We start from the raw sequence: 13,404 nt of genomic DNA, 5'->3' as shown, positions 1-13,404 counted from the left end.
ATATTATTATAAAGAAGTTATGTAACTTTTTTATCAACATTACCAATTGCCGTTTTCTGAACTGTTCTCTAATCCACAAGAAAATACCTTTCCCTAATAGGAACTTTAACTTTGCAATGATAGTCAATAAAATTTTTACACTTACAGATACATATATCAAACATAGTTATTTCACATATTTTTTTAAACATAGTCACCTTGTCTTGTAACTTAAGAAGATTTTTTTTTACAGACTTATTCTCTCTGTTTATGTTATACCTTTCAAATCATTTGAAATTCAAGCAGTCTCCTTTAATAACAGCCTACAAAATAGTTAATGTTTCACAAGAACTGCTTTTGTAGGAAGAACATTCTTATTGAATTCACTAAACCAAACACTATACAAAATGATTCCTTACAAGTTTTAGGCATCTCTATCTGATATTTATATTTTAAAATCTGTTAAAGGAACAAATGTTAATAACAGATAAATTAAAATGGGGATAAATTAGCAGAAAATATTTACATTTTTAACATATTTGACTTGCGTGCGCATATTTTCACAATAAACAACGCTTAAGTCTATTTTGGGTTAAAATGTCATTTTTAAGGGCAAAGAGGAACCTGAAGATTAAATTTTTTAAAAAAAAGTAAGGTTTTTTTTTATTATTATTATTAGACATTGATTTGTAACATAGGTGAATCTAACTTTAAAATTTTTAAAAATTGCTCCACCCTAATGTATACAGATATTTACTTTTTCAGTTTTTATTGCTTTAGATGAACTGAAAAAAATAAATTAGGTTTTTAAAGAGAGAACTAAAATAAAGTGAATGCAGCACCTTCAACAGATGGCAAGGCTGAAACTCTTACTAGAAGAATTACTAAAACTCTTTATGAACTCAACATATGAAGTGTAACAAGAATGAATATTGCTGAAACAATTTTTACAAACAGTGTGACTATGAGTAGAGTTGTGCTAAACAAGGTCAAAAAACATCAACCATTAATTTGTTTCAATTGGTGCAGTGTAAGAAACCAAAAATACATTTCAAAGTTGGAGAGACTTATGATTAAAATCAAAAAGAAGACCTTTATGTTTAAGATAGTAAGAAGTAAGTAATTAGTGTATCAATTAGTGTAAGTAAGTAATTAGTGTATCAATCTTTTTAAATATCAAGAACATTCTCTATAAAACCAATTAGTTGTTTAAAAAATACCTTAGAAATACATATCTCTTTTATCACATATTGCTTTCCATCAGTTTTTTTCTTAACTAAAATTGCTTTTCCAAAAGAACCCTCTCCAATTACTCGAATTTGGATATAATTTTCCATTTTGCTAAATCAAAAATATACATACATATACATACATACATACATACATACATACATACATACATACATACATACATACATACATACATACATACATACATACATACATACATACATACATACATACATACATACATACATACATACATACATACATACATACATACATACATACATACATACATACATACATACATACATACATACATACATACATACATACATACATACATACATACATACATACATACATACATACATACATACATACATACATACATACATACATACATACATACATACATACATACATACATACATACATACATACATACATACATACATACATACATACATACATACATACATACATACATACATACATACATACATACATACATACATACATACATACATACATACATACATACATACATACATACATACATACATACATACATAAAGACACGTAATGTAAATGAAGCTTGATTTCTTACTTAAACTCTTTTTTTTTTGTTTACAGTTTATAAGGTGCGTTTCACACTTTGCATAAGTTAAAGGCGAACATACTTGTTGAATGCACCTTATACCAGGTTTACACGAGCGACATTTTGTGAAACAAAATATTCTTTAAAATGATCTTCGCAGCGTTCATACGTAAAATCGGCTTTACGGTGCATAACACGGCGATCTTTCGTATAAAGATTTTCCTAATATCTTTGGATCTGGAAATTACCAAATCGTCGCGTTGGTTTGACAAGGTTCTAACTGATCCATGAGTAGTTTTGAGAAAATCAATGTTAAAAATTGTTATGTTCCTACCACCAAAAATTATTAAAATCCATCGATAATATTTTTTACTCATGATAACATAAGCATTTGCTATAAGTATTACTACTTTTGATTAAAAAATGTTTAACTCTTCATAGAAAAATGAATACCCCCAAAATGCAGTTAGAACCTTGTCATAGTGAAATAATCATATTCTCACTATGACAAGGTTCTAACTGCTGTTTAATGGTAGTTAGAACCATGTTAGTGACTTTTAAATTTCGTGAATGAGGCAGTTAGTTACTTTAAATTTTGTATCTGAAACAATGATATAGGGTAATTCCATGTCAATTGAGCCAGGCCATGTCACCATACATCTCAGATTTTGCTGATTTTTATACAGTGGAGAGTACTTAGTAAAACAAGAAGTTCTTGAAAATTTTAGCTTCTAGCTCCAAGAGGATCCTGATATATGATCATTTTACTTTCAACTGATCTTGGCCAGGCCCCTCTTGACCTCTCAAAATCGAGACCTTTGTTTAAAGGTTCCAAGTCACATAGCTTTAAATATATTTGATGTTTTGACTTAAAAATTTGTACCTGGCTATTTTCAGGGTTGAAGAATCCAATGAAATAATCAATATTATAAAAATATATTTTTAAGTACCTGTAATTATCAATTTAAATGAATTTAGGCAATTTTTTATATACGTGATTTTGATGCTCAAGAAACCCGCGTGGCCTTGATGATATCAAAAAAAAATATTTTACACATTATTCTAAATTTTATGATCTTTCAGAAAACATAAGAATTTTGATCTGCAAGTATATGGATTTCCATATATGAATAACGGGGCACAGGCCCCACCTTTTTGTAGCGGAATCTTGCAATACATTTTCCACTACCTTTCAGACTAGCTAGAGCTATCAAAATTTCTGTATTTATATAGTGTCAATAAACTAGCATTTTAAAGTTAAAAAAGGGCCCAAGACACTAGGGGAGGGAGCTGGGGGCATGTGCCCCACTTTTTTGAGCAGAATCTTGAGATGGATTTTTCACTATCTTCAATACAAGCTGCAGCTCTGAAACTTTCAGCATTTGTGTAGTCCTGATGAACATGCGTTAAAATTGTTTCAGATCAGACGACCGGATGGTCCATGGGGATGGGGCACCTGGGACCATGCCCCACTTTTTTTCTCAAAAAAAATTTTTTTTTTTTTTAAACTTATTTAAGATAACTTCAAAACTAGCCTTCAAGTTTTTTTCTTAGATTTTCATTTATAAACATTTCTTTGATAACATTGCTTCTCAAATTTTTGTGATTTATATTTGTTCCATTTGGTTTTGATCATTCTATGATCAATAATCTTTCTTAAAATGTTTTAAGAAACTTAATGTTTATAAGAATTTTGATTTGCATGTATAACATTAAAAACAGTCTAAAATAATGATTTTAACAGAAGTTTATTTTGTATAATTTAAAATTTGAATTAAAAAAGATTAATATATTTTGCTAATTCTAAAATGGTAACAGCAAGTTGTTAACAGAAACAAAAAACATCCTGTCATTACACTAATATAGAAGAAACTTGTTTCCTATTAAAGTCATCATTAACATTTTTAACATTAAAGAATTGAGTATAATTAAACTTTGTGAAAAGGAAACTTTCTTTTTGTCAAAGTAAGATAAAAGAAATCAATCACTATTTAGTTTTTTATTACCATGGCGATTGCTTAAGTTGCTTTCATTAAATTAATTACTATTGGTTTCTCATTTTAAATTAATCTCAGATTGTTTTAAGAATGGATTCATGTGATTTTGGAAAAAAGTTAATGATACTTGTCATAAACTAAGTTATTGTAGAAAGATTGATTTAAAGAAATAAGATTGCTATAGAGAAGATGCCAGAGAAGAATTTATTTGGAGATCTGGAATAACAGATGATAAAATTTTAACAATCTGCCTTCATCATGCAAAGATTTTTGGTACACACTTTGAAAAGAAGCACACAAAATGTTGTAATTTATTGGACAAGCATAAATCAAAAAGAAAAGCAATCAAAGGTAGATATTGTTGATAAAAAGTTATTGTAAAATCTTTTTTAAATAATGAAATTAAAAAATGAAATTAAATTCTGGTTATGCATTATATATTGAAATAAGTGCAAATAATTTTCATATTGATAGGTAATTACTAAAATCAAATTGTTCTTTTTATTTCAGGGAGTCATGTAATAACATTAGACATGGCAAAACAATTGAGAACTAATTTTCCAAATGTTGTGCCTGGATATCAACTTTGTCGGGGCTGCTTTGATGCTATAATCAGTAAATTTTATGAACAAGATTATTGTGAACTTGAAGAATCTATTTCATGTGGTACTTCTGAAAAGTCACGAGAGGCATTAAATGTTAGTTTGGAAGCAATAGGTGTATCCAGGGGCGTGTCTAGGGGATGTCTGCTACGTCGCTGGACATACCCAAAATATGTATATATACATATTTTTTCACAACTTCAATATTTCGTTAAGTAAATATGATGCGTCGGTAGATAAAAGCAAACAGAGCGAATAATTATAATAAACTAAAGCAATAATTAAGCAAACTATACAAGGTTAACTGTTCGAACGGATGGTAAGAAGTTATTAATCCGGGATAACAGTTAGATTTACGGTTTAGTATTTTATTATACGCCAAGTTAGAATTATTTTGTTCTATCTCCAAGTTTAAATGTTGGGAGAAAGTTTTTGATTTTTTTCTTAAAGTAATAATTATTTAAAAACTTAGTCTTAATTTTTAAAGAAATAATAACTTATGCTTTAAATAATTTATTTTTAAACAAATTAGAAAAAAACTTGTAAAATAGAGCGCATTTTAGAAGTAATCATTACTTACTAAAATTAATAACTCATTTTCTCCCAACTTTTAAAATAGGAGATAGAATTAAATAATTCTAACCTCGCGCATAGTGCTTGTCAAATCGAGAACGGTCTAAAGTTTATTAAAAAAAAAAAAAAACGATTTATATATTTAAACGGAGGTTGTTTTAATTTTTGACTTAAACAAATTAATAAGAAACTTGAATGGACATACCTTTTTTTATTAAGTTATAAGGTACTTCATTTTTTAAATATTTTCTTTTGTTAATTTAAAAAAAATAAAAGTAATTATTTCTTAGAGAACAAATTCCGGACTTCCCTTTTCAATTACACCCTGAGTAAAGTTTTAGTCAAATTCTATTGATATTTATCATCAGGAGGAGAAGACTGTAATTAACAACAAGCATATATTAAAATATATCAATGGACATCCCCAACTATTTTATACAAAGCTGTGTATCTTTTTAATTACTTGCATTTTAAAAAATATAAAAAGAAAGAAAGGGTTTTAAACATTAAAAATAAAATTTGGACTTCCCTTAGTACATACACCCTGTTTAGTGAGTATTTATTAAACATTTCTTAAACATAAAGTTTAGACAGTTTTTCAACAATTTTTTTTTGCTTCATATAAGAATAGGTCGTGTGTAATTGTTAAGCGTTGGTGCTGACTATGGTTATCATCATTTTCTTCTAAAAATAGATAGCGTGCGAAGCGATGATGTTTGATAATGGTTAGCATCATGTGCGATAAAATATCGGGCGATTGCTAAGCCGTCTTACCTCATATATGCGTTTGTGAATGAGGAAGGGGGGGGGGGAGGGGGATGCTAAAATTTAACTTTTTTTTTTTTTTTTTGGGGGGGGGGGGTTAAAACTGCGACTTACCCAAAAAAATTCCTGTACACGCCCCTGGTATCCCCCATAAAACTTCATGGCATTCCAAAGCATCAACGGTTATCTGTTGCTAAAAGAAAAGTTATGAAGACAATTTCAAAGTATGAAGAGCATATTTCAAAAGTATATAATGTTAGGGAAGAAGAACTGAAACATAAAATTCCTCATACGAAAATTATTGGCAAAAGTAAATGCGATGATCTAGACACACTAACAGCAGAAATAAAATAAAAGTTAATTGTTTCTGACCAAAAAACTAAAATTCAGTTGTTAACATTTACACCCGAGTCTTGGTCAAGAAATTTTGCTTCAAGATATTTCAACGTCACTATATACCAAATTAAAGAAGCGCGCAAACTAAAGAAAATAAGTGGGATTTTTTCAGTTCCAGGCACTAAGAAAGGGAAAATATTTTCAGAAATAACATTAAATAGAGTCAACAATGTATACCATGATGACGAATTTACTAGACAAATGCCTGGTAAAAAAGATTACGTAAGTATTGGTAGAAAACAACACATGCAAAAGCGCCTTATTTTATGTAATCTTAAAGAACTTTACGTTTCTTTTAAAACTAAATATCCTCAAGAAGTTATTGGATTTTCTAAGTTTTGCAGTTTAAGACCAAAATGGTGTATAACTGCTGGAGCATCAGGTGCTCATTCTGTTTGTGTATGTACCCTCCATCAAAATGCAATACTTTTTTGTCATCAGATCTTTGTAAGTACAAATAAAATGTACTTACAAAGATCTGATGACAAAAGATGTTTGTGACAAGTAACGACAAGTAACGAGTGCATGGTTCATCTATGTCCGAACTGTCCAGGTGTAGTTTCTTTAAAGAAGTTTCTGGATGCACAACTAATTGACAATGACGAGAGGTGTCAATCAATCAGTGGCAGAAAACAGACAGAACAACATTGATCTATCAGACAACAACAATGGAAGAATACAAATTGATGTTATCAGAGGCAATAAACAAGTTAACAGCTCATTCCTATATTGCAAAATGTCAAGCAAGATACCTAAAGCAACAAAATGAAAATTTAGCAAAAGACTGCTGTATTGTCTTAGGTGACTTTGCAGAAAACTTCACTTTTGTGATTCAAGATGAAATCCAAAGTTATCATTGGTGCAAAAGTCAATGCACATTGCACCCTGTTGCCCTCTATTTATTAAACAAAAATGACCAACTTGAAGAAAAATCGTTTTGCTTCATGTCAGAAAATAATGAGCATGACAATGGTTTTGTGTATGAAGTTCAAACACAAATAGTTAACTATTTAAAAGAATACCATCCTAAAATATCAAAGTTTCTTTATTTTTCTGATGGTTGTACTGCACAGTATAAAAATCACAAAAACCTTTACAATATCTGTCTCCATAAAAATGATTTTGACATTGATGCAGAGTGGACATTTTTTGCTACAAGTCATGGTAAGTCACCATGTGATGGTATTGGTGGCACTGTAAAACGATTAACTACAAATGCAAGTCTACAAAGGCACATAAATGACCAGATATTGAATTGTAACAAAATGTTTGACTACTGTACTAACAATATTAAAGGGGTTATTTTTTTCAAGATTGAAAAAGAAAGACTGACAGAATTGCGCACCATTTTGAAAACACGTTTTGAGTTAAGTAGAACAATTCCTGGAACTAGGAGCTATCATCAATTTAAACCAGAGTCTGTAGATACTATTAGCTTTAAACGAACAAGTGAAGATGTTCATATAACAGGCATTTTTTCTTTTTCTGGTATTCAAATTTCTCAAAATGATCAGCAAATTAACATTGATGCCTTGAAATTGGGTGAATTCATTATGTGTAAATATAATGCGTTTGATTGGATTGGTATGATCAATGAAATTGATAATATAGAGCAAGATGTTATGGTAACATTTATGCACCCGCATGGTCCTTTTAATAAACTTTTCTGGCCATCTAGAGTAGATGAGTGTTGGGTGCCAATTACCAACATAACTTGTATAATTGATGCACCTGTAACAACAAATGGACGTTTTTACACTTTGACCGTCGATGCATCTAAGCTAATCTTAACATTATCTTAAATTTCTTTTTTTTGTATTTTATTTTGTAAATAATGAAGTAAAACGGAACAAGTATAAAGCAATAAAAATTTTTGAATACAATATTATCAAAGTTATCTTAAGTTTAAGACACATTTATGTGTTTAAAAAAAAAAAAATTTTTTTGAGAAAAAAAGTGGGGTATGGTCCCAGGTGCTTCATCCCCATGGACCATCCGGTCGTCTGATCTGAAACAATTTTAACGCATGTTCATCAGGACTACACAAATGCTGAAAGTTTCAGAGCTGCAGCTTGTATTGAAGATAGTGAAAAATCCATCTCAAGATTCTGCTCAAAAAAGTGGGGCACATGCCCCCAGCTCCCTCCCCTAGTGTCTTGGGCCCTTTTTTAACTTTAAAATGCTAGTTTATTGACACTATATAAATACAGAAATTTTGATAGCTCTAGCTAGTCTGAAAGGTAGTGGAAAATGTATTGCAAGATTCCGCTACAAAAAGGTGGGGCCTGTGCCCCGTTATTCATATATGGAAATCCATATACTTGCAGATCAAAATTCTTATGTTTTCTGAAAGATCATAAAATTTAGAATAATGTGTAAAATATTTTTTTTTGATATCATCAAGGCCACGCGGGTTTCTTGAGCATCAAAATCACGTATATAAAAAATTGCCTAAATTCATTTAAATTGATAATTACAGGTACTTAAAAATATATTTTTATAATATTGATTATTTCATTGGATTCTTCAACCCTGAAAATAGCCAGGTACAAATTTTTAAGTCAAAACATCAAATATATTTAAAGCTATGTGACTTGGAACCTTTAAACAAAGGTCTCGATTTTGAGAGGTCAAGAGGGGCCTGGCCAAGATCAGTTGAAAGTAAAATGATCATATATCAGGATCCTCTTGGAGCTAGAAGCTAAAATTTTCAAGAACTTCTTGTTTTACTAAGTACTCTCCACTGTATAAAAATCAGCAAAATCTGAGATGTATGGTGACATTTTTGAAATTTTCTGGCCCAATTGACATGGAATTACCCTATAACAAAAAGCTAATTTTAATAAATTAGATTATTGTTTCAGTCACAAAACAAGGTTACAACATTTTGTTTATTCATTTTTTTTTTTTTTTTGTACTACATTTTTTGGTACATTTTAAAATCATTACATTAAGTGCAACCCTAAAAAGTTTTTCATGTTTATTTTATAGGTGAAGAACAACTCGATAGTAATCTCTGTCCTCGACAGGCATAAACGGAAATGCAGCTTTAATATCTTTTTTTTTTAAGTCTGCAAGTTCCTTTGTACAATTTTGAATCTTTGGTTTTACATTCAAAACAGTGGAAGTTGATGGACTTGTTGCTGCATTCTTTCTGTTAGGTTTTTAATTGAACTTGACATTCGCACAGTTCATAGGTTCATTGCGATCATGGCTAGATTTAAAATGTATAATGTGAGATGTTTGAGTAAATTTTAGAACAGCAACGTTAGAAAAAGGAACTGACTTGTAATTAATCAGCTTTGCTGTTACTGAATACTCCTTGAAGTCATATGGTTTCATTTGAATGATACGATAAGGATTTTTTCTGTTCACTTGTTTCAACATCCTTATCAATCCAATTGGACTATAAAAATCAGTTTTCCTCATGAGCTTTTCAATTTCGCTATGGGCATGATCCACCTCTTGGACGCATGAATGACCTGGAAGGGAATATTTCATAGTGATTGAGTTAATGTTAGGATTGTCTCTTTAAAAATGTAACACAGCATTTGATAATATACTACTCCGATTTTGAGGAACGCAGGAGTCAGACCAAGTAATTAAGTCACTTACGTTGTTTTCCTCTGCCACATCACTCAAAATTTTGCAAAAGGCACTGGCTAGATCATTGCCGCTTCTTCCCGCCATTGATTCATTCCATAATGCACAGTACACTTTTTTGGTTGTTGAAAAAAAAGCTGTCAAATTATACACGCTTAGCTTTCTCAGATAAAAAAGGGAACTAATTTCTGCATGCAGAGTCAAAATAACATTTTGAAGGTCAAATAGTAAAACCGGAATATTTTTATCTTTTTTTTCTTCAGCACGTATATTTCTCATTTCTTTTTTAAAAACTTAATGCCTTTCAAAGTCTTCTCTCAATTTTTCAGACATAGTATCAGTGTTTTCAGCAACTTTAAACTTCTCGCAAAGGTCGCATCTATCCTTTTTGGGAATGTGAAAACCAAGATTGAATTCGGTGGAGAAAATATGGTTGTACATAGATTTTTTTAATGGCTCAACATTTTCGTTTATACATTTCTCTTTGTAAAGATTATACATTTTTGAAACATTAAGGTGTGACTCAAGGTATTCTCTATTGGTACTTACACGACAATAATGTGACTCAACTGTTGGAAAAGATTTTATGTGATCCCTAGCTGAGTTGGCATCACTGTGCGGTGTATGTTTGCCTTTCATTATTTTACCTCGTAGATCTTGTGCTGGAGTATTTGTTTTAACATCTTTGGTATTGTGAGCTGTGTAAACTGGCTTTTGTGAAATTGACAGTGTAGTTAGGTAAAATGTTTTGCAAACACGAACTTTTTCTCCTTTTACATGAAAAAAATATCTATAGGCGTACTTCCTTTTTGAAAAAATTTGTTTTTCAGCGTGGTCATCAGTTTCTTTATTTGCATTTTCACTATCATTATTTTCCTCATGGTTTCTTTTTGGTCTAGCAGTGGTTGTGCGATCAGTTGAAGTAATAAAGTAATGCCTCTTTTCAGTAGCTGAATTTAAGGCATAAAATGATAAAAAAAATATCGTTTCGCTCATCTTCTGATATTTTCTTAGTACATTCGTACTTACAGTTTGCCAGACAGTTTTTTTTTGTTTGAATGATCTTATTCGGTACTTGTTTTTCTCTTCGACTTGTATAATTTTTACCAGCTTGGTATGCCTTTTTTTTTTTTATTACATCCCCAGGTTTCAGGTTTAGATATTCGTTTTCAGACTTTTTTTTTAATCGTTTGTTGAACGTGATCCCTAGAAGAGTAATATTACTGAGTTAATAATAATATCTCTAGCATATTATTATAAAATGATTGAATCATTCTTAAGTGGTTAAAAATAGTTCACTTTGTATACAATAGTAGACTTTAATATCAAAATCACTTTTTAGATGAAACTTTTATGATAAAAACAAACCATAAATATATTTAAAAATATTTATGATTTAGAGGATGATCGAGGGGGAACACTACATATTTCGCTCACTTGTTTGTCACTAATTCAGCATCATTCGTAGGTTGCACATTCATGTCTATCTCAAAATTACTTTCAGCCTGTGCTACATAAACATTGGCATTGTTTCCAGAAGCTTCTTCTACAATATTTCCTTTAGAATCTTGTGCAGTTCTGGTTAAATTAAAACCCCTCTTCTTCCTGTTTGAACATGTTAAAAAAAAAAATCTTTTTAAAAACTTTTCCGAAGCTTATAAATATAGTTATTTTAATATGTAAATGCATGGGCAGTCACACAAAAAAGTTATATTAGGTTACTAACCGTGTACTTAATTCACAACAGCCTTCGCCGCTTTCACTGGTTGGAGCAACAAACTCGTCACTATCATAACTGCTTTTGATATCAAATACTACTCCTTCCATTTTCTGTTGATATTTTGCTTAAAACAAAAATTAATACTTTTCAAATTGTCTTTTTTTTTATTTTCAAATTTTCGAAAAAAACTTTCAGAAAAATTATTTTCAAATCATTTTTTAAATCTTTTTTTAATTACGCAGCCTGGTTTTTATTATTGCTACAAAAACGTTTTATTACAAGTTGTTTAAATTTTAATATTACTGATTTTTTTGATTTAACAAGTTAAAATAAGTTACTTTGTAAGATCAACGTTCCAAAGTGCACATATATCGACTGATCGTTGTAGATAAGTAAAAAAAAATGAAGAAGTATTGACTTAATTTTTGGGGTAGGTACTGCAAAATATAGTTAGATCGACTTACCGTAAGGGAATGGCGCGGCGAATTGTACTTACATTGACTGCGGTAAGTTTGTAAATTTATTAATGCAAAAACATCATTACTTTAAAATAAAAAGATAACTTTAGCTCAAAAATCCCCTTTTATTTTGAATTATAACAGTTATTTCTATGCTAATCGAAACCAGTATTTTGTTTCGTAATGTGACAGGACCTGTCACATTGGCACATGGTGTCAATTTGAGTAACGTTATAAAAAAAAATTTTTTTTTAATTTTCAAATAATACCTTTAATGGTATTTTATTCTACATCGGTATCAAATTAGAACACTTTTTGTTGATTTTCAGGCTTATTTTTTATATGATTTTTGATGGGTATAAAATTCTCCATTATAATAATTAGTTAATAAAAACCAGCAAGAGATTATGCAGTTATTGTTAGTTAGAACCTTGTCATACTAAATATTAGTTAAATTAAGTTACAGATAGAACTTTGGCACTTTAGCAGTTTGTTTGTTATGCGCTATGTAGTTGTAAATTTCAGTTTATTTTGTTCATCATGATTTAAATAGTCTAATAAAATGATAAAATCAATTTTGGCAAAAATGTCAGTTAGAACCTTGTCAAACCAACGCGACGAAATAGTTAAACAACTCCATGTAACCTATTTAAAATGTTTTATACAATGCGAATTCACTTAACTTTGTAAACAAAAACTTGTGCGTTATACAGTCAGAACGTTGTTCTTTTGTTTTCAAAAAAAAAAAATGTTGTTTTGACGAAACCATGCAAATAAAATTCACTTTTAAGATTATCGACGTTCGGGGGCAGATTACCGACGTTCGGGGGCATTTAAAAATACACACAAAAGAACAAAGGAATTTTGATTTTTTTTTTTTGACAATTAGGAAAAATAAGACCTGTTTTATTAAGAAAAGTAGAAAGAGTAAGGTTTGTTATTTTTGTTATGTAAAATTTACTATTTAAAAAATCAGTCTTTTTTTAGGACTTTTAACCGAATGCGTCAAGAGATTTCAGGTCTGCAAAATTATTTAACTTTAAAGAAATAATCGCGTATCTGTATTTTGTTCAAATAAATAACGAAAAAATTTCTTTCTGTATTTTGTTTCGTTTTATAAAACTTGGTGTTTTTACTGTTTCTTTCTTTAATCTGAAGTAAATTTCTGGCGATATCACGCCAGAAAATGATCAGACTCAAATCGCAAACGAAGTTTACAAAAATGAAATTATTTTCTATAATTTCAAAGTAAGTGAAGAGAAAATAAGGTTATGGTTCTTTAAGCTGTAACAGTATAGCTGGAATTAATTAACTAATAGTAATTAATAGTTCTTCTTGTTTAGATGAAAAAGTTATTATGAGATAGTGTAGTGAATATTGGAGTATCTGTTGAAGAATTTTATTCAGGGTTTTATAAATGCGGCGCTACTGCAGTTTCTCCCCCCCCCCCCCCCTTTTTTTTAATTTTTGATTATGATAGAGAATT

At 29.9% G+C, this 13,404-nt stretch overlaps 4 protein-coding genes and 1 pseudogene across 14 annotated transcripts in view; 1 reads left to right on the top strand and 4 right to left on the bottom strand.

Moving 5' to 3' along the window:
• The window catches only part of LOC145182634 (serine/threonine-protein kinase Nek1-like), a 124,457-nt gene extending 122,443 nt beyond the window's left edge, over positions 1-2,014 (bottom strand). For 5 of the 9 annotated variants that reach the window (XR_016450210.1, XR_016450211.1, XM_090080284.1 and 2 more), the window contains exons 1-2: positions 1,814-1,996; positions 1,200-1,320 (exon numbers count right to left, since the gene is read on the bottom strand). Coding sequence is in view for 5 of the 9 variants with exons in the window: in XM_090080284.1 (XP_089936410.1) it covers positions 1,200-1,316 (117 nt within the window). In the remaining 4 variants the exon portion in view is untranslated. Of the gene's footprint in view, positions 1-1,199; positions 1,346-1,813 lie in introns of those variants that run through there. The other 4 variants (XM_090080287.1, XM_090080288.1, XM_090080281.1 and 1 more) reach the window with 3 other exon arrangements.
• The window catches only part of LOC149892084 (uncharacterized), a 176,521-nt gene that overhangs the window by 64,307 nt on the left and 98,810 nt on the right, over positions 1-13,404 (bottom strand). The window lies entirely within an intron of this gene.
• On the top strand, positions 3,892-7,851 carry LOC149892093 (uncharacterized; annotated as a pseudogene). Its single transcript, XR_016450220.1, has 4 exons — positions 3,892-4,152; positions 4,312-4,480; positions 6,164-7,565; positions 7,696-7,851. The product of XR_016450220.1 is annotated as an uncharacterized LOC149892093 (transcript).
• LOC149892092 (uncharacterized) lies at positions 9,023-10,736 on the bottom strand. Its single transcript, XM_090080300.1, has 2 exons — positions 9,753-10,736; positions 9,023-9,619 (listed from the first exon to the last, which is right to left on the bottom strand). Exon 1 carries the CDS (start codon positions 10,734-10,736, stop codon positions 10,035-10,037), a length of 702 nt encoding a protein of 233 aa, XP_089936426.1. The 3' UTR covers positions 9,023-9,619; positions 9,753-10,034.
• On the bottom strand, positions 9,023-12,026 carry LOC145184933 (uncharacterized). Of its 2 annotated transcripts, XR_016450223.1 has the most exons (4): positions 11,467-11,709; positions 11,178-11,345; positions 9,424-10,946; positions 9,023-9,351 (listed from the first exon to the last, which is right to left on the bottom strand). XR_016450223.1 is itself a non-coding variant. In XM_090080303.1 (3 exons), the coding sequence occupies exons 1-3, from the start codon at positions 11,565-11,567 to the stop codon at positions 10,910-10,912; spliced, it is 306 nt and encodes a 101-aa protein (XP_089936429.1). In that variant the 5' UTR covers positions 11,568-12,026; the 3' UTR covers positions 9,023-10,909. The 2 variants fall into 2 exon arrangements, 1 of the variants encoding a protein (XP_089936429.1); XM_090080303.1 differs by having other exon boundaries at positions 9,023-10,946; positions 11,467-12,026.

The sequence above is a fragment of the Hydra viridissima genome, unplaced genomic scaffold (assembly GCF_058129835.1).
Source record: "Hydra viridissima isolate aposymbiotic clone 2 unplaced genomic scaffold, HvirCarnegie_v1 scaffold_2, whole genome shotgun sequence".
Lineage (NCBI taxonomy): Eukaryota > Metazoa > Cnidaria > Hydrozoa > Anthoathecata > Hydridae > Hydra > Hydra viridissima.
The sequence above is the reverse complement of the archived record's forward strand: the minus strand, read 5'-3'. Positions and strand labels throughout refer to the sequence as shown.